General features: G+C 42.6%; 1 protein-coding gene across 1 annotated transcript in view; it reads right to left on the bottom strand.

The window, feature by feature from the left end:
• Positions 1-16,835, bottom strand: part of obscna (obscurin, cytoskeletal calmodulin and titin-interacting RhoGEF a) — a 37,442-nt gene extending 20,607 nt beyond the window's left edge. The window contains exons 1-35 of the mRNA XM_086089535.1: positions 16,796-16,835; positions 16,439-16,705; positions 16,092-16,253; positions 15,955-15,993; positions 15,391-15,666; positions 13,778-14,047; positions 13,414-13,680; positions 13,060-13,323; positions 12,690-12,956; positions 12,345-12,614; positions 12,008-12,274; positions 11,577-11,843; positions 10,610-10,882; positions 10,262-10,525; positions 9,917-10,183; positions 9,552-9,818; positions 9,207-9,476; positions 8,830-9,096; positions 8,000-8,275; positions 7,646-7,912; positions 7,219-7,485; positions 5,912-6,178; positions 5,513-5,779; positions 4,902-5,168; positions 4,562-4,828; positions 4,224-4,490; positions 3,541-3,810; positions 3,173-3,451; positions 2,844-3,101; positions 2,504-2,770; positions 1,818-2,084; positions 1,483-1,749; positions 1,061-1,327; positions 485-751; positions 104-370 (exon numbers count right to left, since the gene is read on the bottom strand). Of these exons, the coding sequence (XP_085945661.1) occupies positions 104-370; positions 485-751; positions 1,061-1,327; positions 1,483-1,749; positions 1,818-2,084; positions 2,504-2,770; positions 2,844-3,101; positions 3,173-3,451; positions 3,541-3,810; positions 4,224-4,490; positions 4,562-4,828; positions 4,902-5,168; positions 5,513-5,779; positions 5,912-6,178; positions 7,219-7,485; positions 7,646-7,912; positions 8,000-8,275; positions 8,830-9,096; positions 9,207-9,476; positions 9,552-9,818; positions 9,917-10,183; positions 10,262-10,525; positions 10,610-10,882; positions 11,577-11,843; positions 12,008-12,274; positions 12,345-12,614; positions 12,690-12,956; positions 13,060-13,323; positions 13,414-13,680; positions 13,778-14,047; positions 15,391-15,666; positions 15,955-15,993; positions 16,092-16,253; positions 16,439-16,705; positions 16,796-16,835 (8,818 nt within the window). The remainder of the gene's footprint in view (positions 1-103; positions 371-484; positions 752-1,060; positions 1,328-1,482; positions 1,750-1,817; positions 2,085-2,503; positions 2,771-2,843; positions 3,102-3,172; positions 3,452-3,540; positions 3,811-4,223; positions 4,491-4,561; positions 4,829-4,901; positions 5,169-5,512; positions 5,780-5,911; positions 6,179-7,218; positions 7,486-7,645; positions 7,913-7,999; positions 8,276-8,829; positions 9,097-9,206; positions 9,477-9,551; positions 9,819-9,916; positions 10,184-10,261; positions 10,526-10,609; positions 10,883-11,576; positions 11,844-12,007; positions 12,275-12,344; positions 12,615-12,689; positions 12,957-13,059; positions 13,324-13,413; positions 13,681-13,777; positions 14,048-15,390; positions 15,667-15,954; positions 15,994-16,091; positions 16,254-16,438; positions 16,706-16,795) is intronic.
• Positions 16,836-16,944: the final 109 nt, after the last annotated feature.

Here is a 16,944-nt window from a genome sequence, read left to right as displayed (position 1 = left end):
GACTAACAGGAAGTGATGGAAAATTACTTGATAATGTCTGCGTAAAAGCAATGCCTTTCGTCCAGGCCCCCAAAACACCCTACTTTCCCTGAAATGGACGCACCTTTTACAGATACTGTTGCAATGGTCTCTGCACTGCCTGCTTGACATGTGTAGCTACCAGCATCTTCAGGCTTGAAGTCACTGATGTTGAGTTGCAGGAGGGAGCCATCTTGTTTCATCACAAATCTCCTGTTGGCCTTCAGTGGCAGCCTGTTCTTCTTCCATTGCACTGGTATTCCAGGCTTGGACAGCTCACAGTGTAGAGAAACTGAATTGCCCTCCTCTGTCTCCACACTTTGTAATTGTATTTTGAAGAATAATGGTAACTCTATTGGGCACACCATTGAACAAACTTCATTATATGGTTGGGATGTAACAAGAACTGTCTTACATTTAATACATAAAAGGGAATCACTTCCTGAAAAAAATAAACATTTAATACCTCTCACAGCTACAGTAGCAGAACTCTCTGCACTTCCTGCTTGACATGTGTAGTTTCCACTATCTTCAGGTTTAAGGTCCATAATGTTAAGCTGAAGGAGACAGCCATCTTGTTTAATTACATACTTCCTATTGGCCCTCAGAGGTAACTTGTTCTTTTTCCATTGCACTGGTACTCCAGGTTTAGACAGCTCACAAGACAGGACAGCTGTATCTCCTTCCTCTGCCTCCATATTTTGCAAGTCAGCTTTGAATACAACTGGGTGTTCTGAAAAAAGATTATACCAAAATGTTTGAAATGGCTAACAATGTACAGTATAGAGCAGTGGTTCTCAACCGTGGTCCTCAAGTACCCCTATCCAGCCTGTTTTCCATGTCTCCCTAGCCAACACAGCTGAGGATTGTTTTCAGGCTTCATGCAAAGATGACTGATTAGCTGATATTTGACACACCTGTGTTGGCTGTGGGAGACATGGAAACAGGGTGGATAGGGGTACTCGAGGACTGCGGTTGAGAACCACTGGTATAGAGAAAAAATGCCTTCTGTTGAGCTCACATAGATGTCACAGGAACGTACCTTTTACAGAAACAGCTGCAGTGGTCTCGGCGCTTCCTGCTTCACATGTGTAGCTACCACCATCCTCAGGTTTGAGGTCACTGATTTTGAGCTGAAGGAGGCAACCATCTTGTTTCATCTCATACTTCCTGTTTTCCCTGAGAGGCAGACTGTTTTTCATCCAATGCACTGGCGCTCCAGGTTTGGACAACTCACAGGATAGGGAGATTGAACCTTGCTCCTCCCCTTCGGTATTTTGTAACTTTGTTACAAAGAATGGAGGTAGCTCTGGGGAAATTCATCACAGCATTTTATTAAGATGACCCACAAATATACACTATCAGAAAAGAGTCCCATGTGGAAGATTATTTATATCAAAGTTGATAAACAGTACAACTATCATTTTTTAGAGCAATTAAGATTCAAAGATACAAGAACAGTACCTTTTACTGACACAGTTGCAGTGGTCTCTGTACTTCCTGCTTGACACGTGTAACTTCCACTGTCTTCAGGTTTGAGCTCCTTGATGTGAAGCTGGAGGAGGCAAGCATCCTGCTGCATATCATATTTGTTGCTAGCTCTTAATGGCAACTTGTTCTTCTTCCATTGTATCACAGTGTTGGGCTTTGAAACCTTACAGCACAAGGAGGCAATACCTCCCTCTTCAGCCTTTACATTCTGTAACTTTTCTTTGAAAAATGGTGGAAGTTCTAGGACAGATTTGATTCAAAGATGAGAGAAGCACTCAGCAGAAATTTTAAGAAGACACTGCACCTACCTTTCACTGTTAAAGTTGCAGTTGATTCTACACTTCCCACATGACACGAGTAGCTGCCACTGTCTTCAGGTTTGAGGTCCATAATGCTAAGCTGAAGGAGGCAACCATCTTGCTTCATTTCATACTTGCTGTTGGCCCTCAGAGGCAGTCTGTTCTTTTTCCATTGCACTGGCACTCCAGGTTTAGACAGCTCACAGCTCAAAGAAACGGAAGCTCCCTCCTCCATCCGCACATTTCGCAAATCTTTCTTGAAGAATGGCGGTAGCTCTGGACAATAATGGACATCCAATGCTTAAAATGTTAATATAATTAAAACAGAAGTGTATCTATCAAGCAGTTTTGACACTGCTTGTCTTCATTAGGGCCATGGATGAGTTGAAGGCTGTCCCAAATGGCTTTGGGCAAAGATATACGGTACACCCTAGACAAGTCAATCGCAGGGCACATAAAATATAGGCAAACAACCATTCACACCACACATTCTGTCGAAATGTGGAAGATGCCAGTGTACCCATGAACATACAAACTTAGCAAACCATGATAATTGCAGTTTTCTTATTTGGAAAGAATGTGTGGAAGGATCGTTTTTGTTCTAAGATGTTCACAAGAACAGCCCATAAAACCGCAGTCTTGTCATGAACCCCATAAAACACATTAAACTGATTGCAATAGCAATGTGACCTTACCTTTGACTGTAACCGTTGCAGAAGTTTCTGCATTTCCTGCTTGACACGTGTAGCTGCCACTGTCCTCAATTTTAAGTTCCTTGATGTGAAACTGAATGAAGCAACCATCTTGCTTCATCTCATACTTCCTGCCAGCCCTCAATGGCAAACTGTTCTTCTTCCATTGTACCGGCAACCCGAGTTTGGAGAGCTCACAGTACAGGACTGCTGAGCTTCCCTCCTCAGTCTCAACACTTTGCAACTCTTCCTGGAAAAATGGGGGGAGCTCTGGAAATGGAAAAATAAATGACATAAATGGGCACACCTTTACTTTGTAAATCTGCATTACTTCCTGTATTACCTGTCACAGTAAGCTTAGCACTGGCCTGTGCATCGCCTGTATCACAGGAGTAAACTCCAGCATCCAGGGGCTCCACAGCATGGATAAGCAATAAGTTGACTTTTCCTTCCTTTCGTATTTCAAATTTCTCACCGTTTCGGAGAGGGATTTGATTGCGCCTCCAGATAACAGGGGTGGTGAAGTCAGAAGTTGTGCAGGACAACGTAGCAATTTCTCCTTCCAAGATTAGAACATCTCGAGGCTTCTCCTCAAATAAAACTGAAAATTAAAACATCTCTTTAGATAAACAAATCTTCACAATAGGTCTTGATAGATACGTCTCTCCACACCTTTGGGCTTTGGCACCACGAGAAGACTTGCCGATGTCCTTTCCTCCCCAACCACAAATGCCACAATGCCCGTCTCATCGGGTGTTGTCATGGTGAGGACAAGTCTGTGTGTGCGACCCTGGCATGTCATCTGGTTCATTTCGTTCCTCTGCAGTGGACTGGAGCCAAGCCACCACACACCCTCATTCACATTGGCGTGGCTAAGCTCACACACAAACATGGCATCTTCCCCCGCAGTCACAGTGATGTCTTTCAGCTCTGTAACAATTCGCACTCGCTCTGTGGAGAAGGACAGAGAAAGTTATCTTTGTAGCAATTGAGTGGAAGATTTTTACAGTATAGGAGGGGATTTTTGTGTTTACACATACCCCTCACAATCAACTTGGCGGTGGTCTTCTTTCCCCTGGTGATGCAACAGTATACACCAGCATCCTCCAGCTTCAGCTGCTTGATCTCAAGCATATGCGTATGTTCTTTCTTCGTAATAATTACTCGTCCCCCTTCTTCAATGACAGTGTTGTCCTTCTTCCAAGTTACAGGTACATTCACACTAGAAACTTCGCATGACAGCAGCACTGATTTGCCCTCCATCATCGCTTGGCTCTCCAGTTCCTTCTCAAAGAACACCGACGCTGCCGCTAGCATAAGGGAAAAAAGAGATATGTTACTTGGCATGTCAAGACAATTCAACTGTGGGAATAATTGTGTTTGACAGACAAGGTATAACTGATTCCCAACAATCATTCAGATTCAAATTACTTTATTGATCCCTAACAGGGGCAATTCCCCCAGACACAATGCGTCCAAGAAACATGAAAACAGCAATGACCAACAGAGGAAGACAGAAGCCTGGTAGGTCACCTTTCACGCCCCGAGATTTTTTAGATGAAAAATAAAAATATAAGGAACGGCGAGGGAAAAATAAGGCTCAAGCTCTGCCCCTTTAAAGGGGGACACAGTGTGAACCTGGAAAAACCTCAGAATCATAAAGCCACAAGAATCATTAACACATTCTTATCTAACACATTTCATTAATAATAATGACCGTTACCTCTCACGTTCACTTCCGCTGTCGTCTTCTGCTCGCCAAAGACACAACTGTATTCTCCAACGTCCTCTGGCTGGACGTTTCTGATGCTCATCTCAGCTATATTGCCCTTGAGGGTCATCTGATACCTCCCGCCTTGATAGAGCTGGTCCTCTCCCTTCCACCATTGTACAGATACCCCAGTCCTGGACAGTTCACATCGTAGGGTCACGTTACCTCCCTCAGCGGCCTCCTGGTTTTTTAAACCCATCTTAAAAGTGAGGGGAATAGCTGTGGATGTGGGATAGAGAAAATTACTACTATTTCACAACCTATATTTACACATAGCGATCATGTCTTACGTGTAACAGTGATGTTAGCTACGGTCTTGGTATCGCCATAGATACAGCTGTAGACTCCACTGTCCTCCAGTTGAGTGTTTTTGATGGTCAGCTCCAGGATGCTGTTTCGATTTCTTAGCTGATACTTGAAATTATTCTTCAGCAGCTCCTGGCCTTTCATCCACTCAACAGGAAGGCCAGGTTTGGATAGTTCGCATGTCAATGTCACACTGTTCTCCTCCTCCACTTGCAGGTTCTTTAACTTGGTTTTGAATGTGATGGGAGGTGCTGGAAATACATCTTATAATATATATCTAGATAGGACAGTTGGGTATATTGTAGTAAACGGGAGATCACTCACCTTTCACTGTGAGCTCAGCAGTTGATTGGCTGTCTTTAGTCTTGCAAGTGTACTTTCCAGCATCACTCTCTTCTACATTGTTGACAAATAGTTTGGTGAAATTTCCCTCCTGTTTCATTTCGTATTTATAACCAGGCTTCAGGATCACTCTTCCTTTCCTCCAGTCCACTGGTGCTTCATGTTTGGACAACTCACAGCAGAACACTCCACTGTCACCTTCCTTCAGCTCCAAATTCTGAACTTCTTGTTTAAATGTAACAGGAAGGGCTGAGAAAACCAACACATAAACAATCAAACATATTTTAAATTCTTTCATACACTAGCTGAAAACTGTGAAGTTCTGTAAAAGATTACAAAATAGTTTTGACAGGGATTTAAAATATTTTTTGTTGCTGTAGTTTGTAGTTCGTGTAGAACTGCATAAATAGATTGCATATGATTGCTACATTTTTTTTTGGGGGGGGAGAGCATTTCTGCATAAATAGATTGCATATGATTGCTACATTTTTTTTTGGGGGGGAGAGCATTTCTGATTCTTGGGTTTCACATAAACTCACCAAGTAAACTGATTTTACTCACAAGTAACTTGTAGTGACTTGACTGAAGCCTACCTCTTACTTTAATATCGGCTGAAGTCACAGCTGTACCAACAGAGCAACTGTATTCGCCAGTATCCTTGAGAGTTAGATCTGTGATCTGCATCTCACACACCCTCCCCTCTTGCTTCATCTGATATTTGGCTCCCTCCCCCAGGAGCTGAGCATCCTTTCTCCACTCAACTGGGACTCCTGGCTTGGAGAGCTGGCAGTGGAGGGTCACACTATTCTCCTCTAATGTTTCCTGGTTCTTCAAATTTTGCTTGAACGTCACTGGAATTTCTGCGGGGTGCAAATACTGTGAGGGATGTATACTTACGTAATAGTACTATCAAAATTGATCTTGCAGCTAATCCTGTGGTCAGTAATTGCATAAATTACAGTGAAATTGTGTTCTCATGAGGTGTCTCTCACCAGTGATTATGATTGTGGCAGTACTTTTAATGTCTTCGCAAACACAGCTGTAAACACCACTGTCTTCAGGCTGACTCTTTCTAATGAGCAGCTCCAATGTAGAACCTCTCTGTTTGAGCTGATACCTCTCATCATTGGTTAACACGTCATCTCCCTTCATCCACTGAGCAGTGAGGCCTGCTTTGGAGAGCTGGCAGCAAAGTGTTACCCCGTTGCCCTCTTGCACTTCAATATTACTCAGTTCATGGAGGAATTTGACAGGTCGTTCTAATGGGAAAACAAGAAACATTACCAAAAGTAAAACACTATAATATCATGAGTAACAGTTTGACTTGTTTTTGGTTGAATTGCTGTTGAATGTGTGTTTAGATCTTATGTGTATTCAAGAGTTATAGCTATATAAATATATATTTTCGATATTGCGTATTTCATCTATAAATCCAAGCCCTCCACTTGAAATTTCAATCCTGTCCCCGCAATCTTGGTTAAATTCCTCACTGGTTCCCCTCATCTCTGTCATTATTCACTCTTCTCACTCCACCAGGGTCATCCCATCATTGTTCAAAACTGCAGTTATCACCCATATTAAAAAATAAATAAATGGTTTAGAGCCTAACATTTACAATAACTTCTGCCACATCTCCAATTTACACTTTTCATTTTAGGTTAGGTTTTAAGTTTGTATCCCCTCCACAGCTCTAAAATTACCTCTGATTTGACAACCAGCCCTTACTCTCCTGCAAACCAAGCATTTTACTTCCTCCCTCACTTCCTGTTGATCAGAAATCAACACCTGGTTAACCTTTAACTTCATCATGCTAAACTGACAAAACAGAAGTTTTTCTTGTTGGTACAAAATGTCCATTATCCAAAGTTGGCAGTTTCTCCATCTTGGGTAACCACCACTACCTATAGCTTCCCCTCAGTTTAAATTTGTGGGTTTCACCCTTGACAGCACCCTATCATTCCTTAAGCATATTAATATTATAACCTCGTCAGCCTACTTGCACCTGTGCAATATCAAACGGCTCCGTACGTCACTTCAGCGGCCTTCAGCCGCTCTGCTTCCCAGCTCTGGAACTTTTTGCCACATGACCTCCGCAACTCAGTCTCTCTTACCACATTCAAATCTAAACTCAAAACACACCTATTTAAAATTGTGTTGTTGTTTTTTTATTTGTTTTATTTATTCTGTATAATTCAGTTTTTAATTGTTGCTTTGTTGATGTACAGTGTCTTGAAAGGCTCTTTAAAAAAAAAAATCATTATTATATCATATGATCACAATTGCACTCCTGTATACTGACCATTCACTGCGAGGCAAGCTGTAGTACTTTCTTCACCACAAATACAGGTGTAATCACCAGCATCTTCGAGAGTGACTTCACTAATAGTCATCTCCAGCTGCAAATCCTTCTTTCTCATCTGGTACTTGTCTCCTTGCCTCAACACCAGCCCTCCTCTCCGCCACTCCACTGAGTGGGCAGGTTTGTTAAGCTCACAGCGAAGAAACACACTGTTGCCTTCAATCACATCCTGGTTGGCAAGCATGACCGTGAAACGTGGTGGTAAACCTAAAAAATAATTTGCCCAACCACTGTATTTGGTTTTATAAGGATTATATTAGTGTTATTGACAACAATTATCTTGTTAGTTGTTAATTGATTAGGCAAAGAGAATTGAAGAAGTGTTTTTCAATGTGAACGTACGAGGATGTGTCAAGTGTCAACTCACCCTGGACCGACAGCTCTGCAGTTGATTGGCTATCCTTGGTCTTGCAAATGTATTTCCCAGCGTCGCTATCTTGCACGTTGTTGACAATCAACTTCGTGTAAGGCCCTTCCTGCTTCATTTCATACTTGCCTCCACTGCTTAGAAGCACACGACCTCTCCTCCACTCCACTGGAGCTCTGGGTTTGGAGAGCTCACAACAGAAAAGCCCACAGTCGCCTTCCTTCACCTCCAAATTTTGGAGTGCACGTTTGAATATGACAGGAAGTGCTGTTTGGAGCACGCACAGATTTATATCACCAGCGTGGAAATACACAAAAATAATTTTAAATGTACTGACATGCCAATTTTACTTACGTTTCACTTTGAGCTCAGCAGTGGTTTTCTCATCACCTGTAATACAGCTGTACCTCCCCGCATCTTCCACTTGAACCTTTACAATGGTCAACTCAGCTGCCTTCCCTTCAAGCTTCAGCTGATACTTTCTCCCTGGCATTGCCTCAGATAGCACCTTTCCATCTTTCTGCCACTCTACCAGGGCATCTATTTTTGACACTTCGCAGTGGAGCGTCACACTACTGCCCTCTTCTGCCTCCTGGCTTTTCAGACTACCTTTAAATGTGGCGGGAACAGCTTCACAAGGACAAAGTAGATGGATTCACATATACAGGTATGTAGTTGATTTCATACATGAAACTTCTGTAAGATTTTGGGGTGTTTTTGTGTGAATTTGTTCCATTTGTGTGGTCAGGGATCTGAGGTTGGATCTCAGAGACGTCCTGCCTCACAATCGCTGTTCTACTTCACCTCTGGCTTCAGGTAGTTCTACCACTACAAACTCTTTGAACAGTAAAACAAATATAACATTAGCAATTGAGATTATGGGGGAGCTAACTGGCCTAGCTCAACCACCAATTAGTAACTACAATAATGAACCGTGTCCAAATTATTTTCTGGTACGGGGAAGTAGGTGTAGTGGCAATGTTTTAGACCAGTCGTTTTCAAAGTGAGCATCTATGGGCCGCCAGAGAAAATTAGGGGATTGAAATCCCTAATTAGACCTCTAGTTTCCTCAAATACACACCACTTTTAGTACAGCAGTCATGATGTAACGCTAAGCAATCACAGCCATAAGAACTTGTTTCAATGTGTCACAACAAACAACCTTAGCATACTGTATAACATACCAATGACTTTAACTGTTGCCTTTGTCTTCTGGTCTCTGCAGACACAGGCGTAGATACCGCTGTCCTCCGGCAGAGCATCTCTGATAGTCAGCTCCAGCACGGAGCCTCTCTGCTTCATCTGGTACTTCTCTCCATCCTCTAGCAGCTCACCGGCCAGCCTCCACTCCACAGCGATGCCAGGCTTGGAGATCTCACAAGACAGTGTGATGTTGTGTCCTTCATCCACTTGAAGGTTCTTCAGCTTTTGCTTGAAGGTTATTGGGAGTGCTAAAAAGCAACATAGAAATATGTCTATCTTCCCTAAACATCAATGCACACAAAAAAGTGTCTTTATTCTGAAAAATTAATATTGATGTCAGGTTAACTAAACACTGTACCATTCACAGTGAGGGTCGCTGTGGTCTCTATGCTCCCACAAATGCATGTGTAGATGTTGCTGTCTTCTGGCGTCACATCCAGGATCCTCAGTTCAATCAGAGTGTCCCTCTGGCGAATGTGATATTTGTCGCCATTCTTGATGAGCTCATCCCCTCTCTTTCTCCACTCCACAAAGAGAGATGCTTTGGAAAGCTCGCAGCGTAAAGTTGCAGTGTTTCCCTCCTCGAAGGTCACGTTGTGAAGCTTCTGCTTGAAGGTCAGTGGCAGAGCTGAGGAATATTCAAAAATATTTAGCACCAATAAATCAAGATTCTGATGTACTTTGGTAATAGAATATTTGCTACCTTTGATTTTGACGGTGGCAGATGTGACTTGATCGGCACACAAACACTTGTAAAGCCCACTGTCTTCAGGAACAGCTTTCCATATCAAAAGCTCCAGAGTTGTCTCCCATCTTCTCATCTGGTACTTCACTCCATTCTTCAGCACATCTTGGCCTTTCATCCATTCTATTGGTATGCCTGATTTGGACAGTTCACATCGCAGTATAATATTGCTCCCTTCCTCTGCATGCATGTTCTTCAGTTGCTGGATGAATGTAATCGGAATGGCTGGAAAATAAGGAACAAAAAAGGATGGGATTGGTGAAAGTGAAAAGAAAAAGAAAAGAAAAAACCTACTTAAACCAATATCAGGAACATGGCTTTACCTTGTACTTTGAGCCTTGCTGTAGTGTGGTGGCCTCTGCATTGACAGGTGTACTCCCCTGAGTCCTCAGGCTTCAGAGCTCGGATTATGAGCGAATTGATGGTCAGTTTCTGTTTCATTACATACTTGTCTCCAAGCCTGAGACTCTCAACGCCTTTTCTCCAGTGGAACTGGACTCCCGGCAGAGAGTACTCACAGGTCAAGGTAGCAGTTTCACCTTCTCGGGACTCTACGTTCTGCAGAGGCTTTGTGAACTCAGCTGGGATAGCTAAAAGGAGATACAGTAGCAACATTAGACAAAAAAATCATGTTATTGTTCATTTTGATGGAGAATTCCCATTGATACCTTTGACAGTTACAACAGCTCTCGTTGTAACAGATCCAGCACTGCACTCATACACCCCAGCATCACTTTGGCAGACCTCCCGAATTGCCAGCCGAGCCTCACATCCTGAACGACTTGCAAAGTACCTTGATGAGTTCCACATCAGACAGCAATCTTTGTACCACAGGATGTGGCAGGGCTTTGAGGTTACGCAGAACAAAACTAGACCCCCTCCTTCAATAGCCTCACAGTCCTCAAGCGCTTTACAAATGGTTGGACGTCTCTCTGGCAAAGTGAACATGTCAAAGCAATTAAAGACTAAATGAAATGAAACAAGAAAATATAAATGAAGAAAAGACTAAGCCTCACCTCTGACCAACAGTGATGCATATGATCGTTTGTCACCGGCTGCAAACGAAATGGTACCAGTGTCTTTGCGGGCCAGCTGTCTAAATGTCAGCGTGTGGTAGCCTCCCGCCAACATCTGGATCTCATTAAGTTGATTATTGTAAAGCAGAGTCTCGTCCAGGTACCACTTCACCCCCGTGTAGTCACTGGGACAGATTTGACACCTGAATGTGACTGTGTCGCCTTCAAGGCACTCAATGTCCTCCAGTTCATCCAGGATCACCACCTTTTGGCCTGACACAGACAGAAAAATGGACTACAAAATCTCATATAGCCTTTATATTAATAAGATTGCAAAAATATTAGAAGTTATTGGTTTGAGGCAGCACAATAGTGAATTCACACATTCTGTCCTGAACTGAACTTAAATGTTAGGAGTTCTTGCTAGGCCCATACCCCAAACCTCTATAACGGTTTGTTACTAAGAAGATTAAAGCCAGCTGCACACCATGTTTGCAACTGGTTTTCATGTGCTGCAACTAATTTGGCTGCGATTACAAATGTTGATTATCATACGATCTTCCATCCATCTTTTTTTATCGATCTGCCTCCGAAATGAAGGAACAAAAGTTCGCATTCATGCAGAGAATGGATCCATGATTGCCTTCAGCCGTTTGAATATCCACAGTCTCTCTGCCAACAACAAAATATATCTACAATGGCCAGTAGAATCTTCTTTAACCTTGACAATCGGGCACGTTTAAATAATATTGGTGTCACTTCAATTCTCAATTTTCCCTGTAAGAACGCCAAGGTTTGTTTGCCTTTAGTGTTGCAGCAAGTTGGTAGGTGTGTGATGCTCGGTTACAGACTACTTTGATCACGACTTCCCGGATCGGCTTATTTTGGCTGCGCTGCTGGTTGGCCTTAAGAAAGACGGAAGCTATGTTCCCAGACTAGAACTTTACTAAATAAGTGTTTTCCTCACCCTGCACAGTCAGCTGTGCACGGGTCTGCATGGTCCCGACGTCACATGTGTAGATATCTGTGTCCAACTTCTCCAGATAAGTGATGGTGAGTGACAGCACCACACCCTTTTGCCTCATGACATACTTCCTACTAGATCTCAGCTCCATCATGCCCTTCAGCCAGGTCACTCGCTTGGCTGGCTGTCTGGTCTCACACTCCAGGGTCACTTTACCCTTTTCCTCTGCTTTAGTGTCCTTTAACTCTCTTGCAAATGAGTGCTGCAGTTCTGGAATAATACATAGTTTAGAAATTGTATGTGAATGCTGAGTATAGCAATTCTACCAATCTTTCAGTCTTCTAGAGTAAGTTATGCCTTATGACATCCGCATCAGTGCCTCAGCACCTTATTTTTTGTTGACAAAAATGTGATAATCCAGAACAAGTACTTACCTCTAACTTCGAGCTTGGCACAAGAGGCAACCCCATCGGCCTGACAGCTGTACTCTCCTGAATCTCTGATTGTGGTGTTCTTGACTATCAGCCTTGCCAAGTTCTTTTCCACACTCATCTTATATTTGTGACTCTGCCTGATTAAATGGCCATTCTTCAACCAGTGGATGGTGACCTCAGGTTTGGTGATCTCACAACTCAGCTCCGCATCCTCACCTGGCACGGTTTTGACATTCAGCAGATCCCTAAAAATGTGAACTGGCCTCTCTACAATCACAATAGATACATGTTCATTTTTTATATGAATTCATCTTGCATTGATTAAACTACTGTTTACCTTTGACAAAGAGCATGGTTCTGCAGCTTAAGTCTTTAATTGTAAAGATCACGTCTCCAGCATCAGACAGAACTGCATCTTTAATTCTCAACTTGTATTTGCGACCATTGTTGATGACCTGGAAGTGGCCGTTGGAGACAACCACTTGATCGTTAATGGTCCAGAAAGGCTTATCACTAAGAAGGTGAGAGACGTGACATTCAAAAGTGCAGCTTTCGCCCTCCAGTATGGATGTTGTCTTCAAACGCTGGATAATAGTGATATGTAAATCTGTAAATAGATCAAATAAAGACTATTTAAATATGCAATGTCCGGGTATTTTAATTACACTGCTCTTCAACCAACCATGTACAGTAACTTTAGCCTTGGTCTGGCTGGTGCCCAGGTCACAGATGTACTGTCCAGCATCATCTTTGCTCAAGCAATGAATAATCAGTGCCATGGACCTCCCGTACTGGCACAACTCGTGTTTTTCATCAGCTGTCAGGACAATGCCATTCTTCCTCCAGACTGGGATCACAGACTCTTTGGAAATTTCACACTGTAGGCAGACCTCCCCTTGTTCTTCCCCAACTGCATCTTCCAGTGGTCTTAGGAAGACCACAGGCCGCTCTAAAGGCAATAGAAGCAGTAATATATAACATAAATTTAGCATTGATGGTAATAGTTCTCTGAAATAAACAAAAGTATCAGAAAATGTCTTATTTAAGCTGACCTTTGACCTTTAAAGTTGCTGTCTCCGAAAGTAGGCCAGCTTTAAAGGTAACTCTGCTCTGCTGGGGTCTCAGCTTCTTAATGAAGAGGCTGTGCATGGTACCCATGTGTTGGATCCTGTTTATGGCATTGGAATAGAGGCGGACATTGTTGAGGAGCCACTCTACATTGGCAACCACATAGTTGAGCTCACAAGCGAAAGTGGCAACTCCGTCCTCATCAAGTTCCACTGGTTCAAGGTGTTTCACCAGCTTCAGCCTTCGCACTGTTAAAAAAGAAGAAGAAGAGGGAATCCAATACAAATGGCACATACAGATCAGCTCTTAACTCAATAAATCATACTTAACCTACATACCTTCGACCTTAACATGTGCTGTGCTCTGTGAACCCCCCGCCATGCAGCGATACTGCCCTGCATCCATCCCTACCAAGCCATGGATTGTCAGCTCTGCACGCTTCCTATCTCTCTTCATGCTATACTTGTTTGAAGTCTTCAGAGCCGTACGACCTTTAAACCACCTCACCACCCTGGGGGAGGGGGCAAACTCACAGCTCAGAGCGACAGAGCTGTTCTCCTTGGCTTCCACATCTTCCAAATTGCGGACAACTTGGAGGGGCCGCTCTACAGGGAAAGAAATAGTTTACCAGCTGAAAGCGATACCTTCACCCTTCTAATGATCACAGAGAGGATGTACTTGGGGGAGGGCTGGTTCACCCACCTTTTACCGTAAGCTCAGCAGAAGAACGGCTCTTGCCAGCGACGAAAACAACAGGCCCTGACATGGAGCTGTCCGTGCAGGTGAGGCAGAGGCTGTGGATGTTACTCTCCCTGTAGATGTCCACATCTTCGCTGGCCTCCAAAACATTCCCATTCAGGGTCCATTTGGGCGGCCTTCCTGATTTCAGGCTGGTCTCCACTTGGAAGAGGGCTGGCTCTGGTTCTGTCACTTCCACTGAGCTCATGCCCCGAACAATGCTCATAGCCTGCTCTGCATGGACAGTCACAACATAGCACACTTCCGTTATTGACACATACATTCTGTATAATGATTTCTGTTATTTCCTGTGAGAATAAAAACATTTTGAAATAAAATCCAAACAGATCTCACTTAACTGGTTGCAAGTTATTTACATCAGTAAATAGGAAAGTTTGTCCAAATAAGTTCCCATGAGCAGAGATGGGAAAAGTACTGACATTCTCTATTTGGGTTACAATAAGTACAATTACTTGTGTAAAAAACAACTTTGATAAAAGTACTCACTCAAATAATTACTCAAGTAAAAGTAAAAAAATGCTGGCACTAAAATGTACTTGATGAGTAAAAGAGTATTTTTACCGGAGTCAATTTGAAAGATATTAGTTAATGGAGCAAAAATGGGTATATATCGGCCAATTGACTCTCTGACTTGCCCTGCGTCGAGTCGACAGTGTTGAGTATCACTCGGTCATGTTGCTGGTCCACTCCTCGCTGACATAATTGAACCTTCTTTTATATTGTTGACTGGCAGTCTGTAGGGTTCTTACCAGGTTCAAATTATCCTCTGGTGTGGTGGCGCGAATTGCCCTCATATTTATGGGTTCTAATCTAGCCAATTCATATGATTGGCGGAGCCAGGAGACATTGACGTCCGCTTGTTCTTCCAGGTCAAGTATTTTAATTGTTTTCATGCATATAAAAACAAAAGTGACAACCTTGTTTTGAAAATGAATTGAATGAAAAAAACGAGAGATACTCATGTTAAAATGTAACGGATAAAAGAAGAAAGTCTAAAAAATACTCAGGAAAGTACAAAGTACTGAAACAAGACCATTCAAGTACAGTAACGAAGTACTTCGTTACTTCCCATCTCTGCCCATAAGTCCCTGTGCTTGAATATTTTTGTGATGTACCGCAGGGGTCTATCTTGGGACCCAAACTTTTTATTTTATACATTAATGATATTTGGTAAATTTCTAATATTTAAAAAAAAATAATAATAATTTTTTGCAGAGGATACATTATTGTCTGTTTTAAATACATTCTAAAAAATATTGCGTTAATTAGTAGATCTTGAATTTATTATATTGTAAAGGGGTTAGAGGCAAGGGGGCTGGGCTGAAATTAATAAGCTTTGCATCCTTCCACCCCTTCTCAAACTTGCATCTTATCATATTGTGCCTTTCTTAATTATATTTCCTCTATCATGCTGTTTTTATTATTGTGCTTGTTTGAGATCAATACAAAATCTAATCAAATCTACTATGGCTTTCAACCGTGGCTCCACTACATCTACATACATTCATGCAACCTTGTAATAAAAGATATGTATACAGTGCATGCATATATCTCACCCTCAACTAGAAGCTGACAACAGGTTTTGTCATCTCCTGCGTCGCAGGTGTAGGTGTCTTCGTCTGAGGAGCAGACGTCGTCAATGGTGAGCTGCCTGTAAATGTCTTGGCTGACAAGTTGGTATTTTTTGCTGGACGCAAGCTCCTTCTTGTTCTTGTACCACTTGACATGAGCATTAGCTCGAGAAACCTGGCACTCCAGCAGGCCTCTGTGGCGATACATGGCTATCTTGACTCTCAGAGGACGCACTATTTGGACTGGCAGCTCTGACGATTAGAAGAACAAGCTCAGTCAACTACTTTAGGGAATTTACAACCACCATCTTGAACGTAAAGGGCCCTATTTTCGTGCCCAGCTCAATCTAGCGCAAGGCGCATAGGTGGAGGTTTCTTTCTTTTGATATTTTCCTTGATTAGTGCATATAGAATAGGTTGTTTCCTATTAAATTCCATTCCAATGATCTAATGCTACAACTTTTTAGCCACCAACAGACTCACCTTTTACTGTAAGCGTTGCGCAAGACGAGACGCGTTCCGCAGTGAATCGTATTTCTCCAGCGTGCTCTGGCCTGACCGACTTAAAAGATAAGGTGTGGGTTTTACCTGAAACCAGTTTCAGAACAGAAGGAATACCATTCTGCCTTCTTTGAAGATATTTTATTAATTATGTTCGCAGTATATGAATTAAAATTCTCATTTACCTTGATGCCTGATCTTAATGTTGTCTCCATGTCGGATCCTACAGTCATCTCTGTACCACCGACCATCCACATCCACTTGGTTTACTTCACACAAGAAGCTGACAGGCTGACGTTCCATAGTATCAACATCCTCAAGTTCCTGGACAATGTGGATGTCCCTAGCTGGTAGGAAATTAAAGAAAAAAGTCATAATAATGAACCTACTGAAAATAATGTTTTCATGAATGATTCATATTAAAGCCACTTAATTTTGTCTTTATTAGGCAGTCCTAATGAAACCTGAATCTTGAACTTGATCACATCATTGTCTTGGACTACAGAGTTGTCAGTCGGTTGTCTTAGCCTACCTCTAACAGTGAGTCTGCCGGAAGTCTCAATTCCATTTGCCTGGAAAGAGATCAAGCCCACGTCTGCCAATGCCACCCTGTTTAATATGAGAGAATGCGTCTTCCCTTGTGTGCTGATGCGACAGTTGGGCTTGGACTTGAGCCGCATCCCATCCCTGGTCCACGCTCCCTCAATGTATGACAAGTTGAGGGTGACCTCAAAGGAGCAGCTCTCGCACTCTGACACTTCTACATCCTCCAAGCCTCTCACCACCTGCAGACGGTTCTCTGAACCATGAAGACAAAAAGGTTTGTGTATGCACTCAATAACCAATGTTATTGAGTGCATACACAAACTGAATGAAATGAAGAACTTACTTGCGGCTGCTACTATTCCACCAGGTCTATTGTCTGCCATTCTTGCAAGCTTAATGGATTTGTTTTGATTGAGTGAAACCTTTCAGTCTGGAAATGGAAACACATATTGGAGCTACAGATAAGTCTCTGGATAATGAAATACAATGTGG

This window comes from Leptonotus elevatus, chromosome 11 (assembly GCF_054856555.1).
Source record: "Leptonotus elevatus isolate MCC_2025b chromosome 11, RoL_Lele_1.0, whole genome shotgun sequence".
Classification (NCBI taxonomy): domain Eukaryota; kingdom Metazoa; phylum Chordata; class Actinopteri; order Syngnathiformes; family Syngnathidae; genus Leptonotus; species Leptonotus elevatus.
Note: the sequence above shows the minus strand (reverse complement) of the source record. Positions and strands in the feature narration are given on the sequence as shown.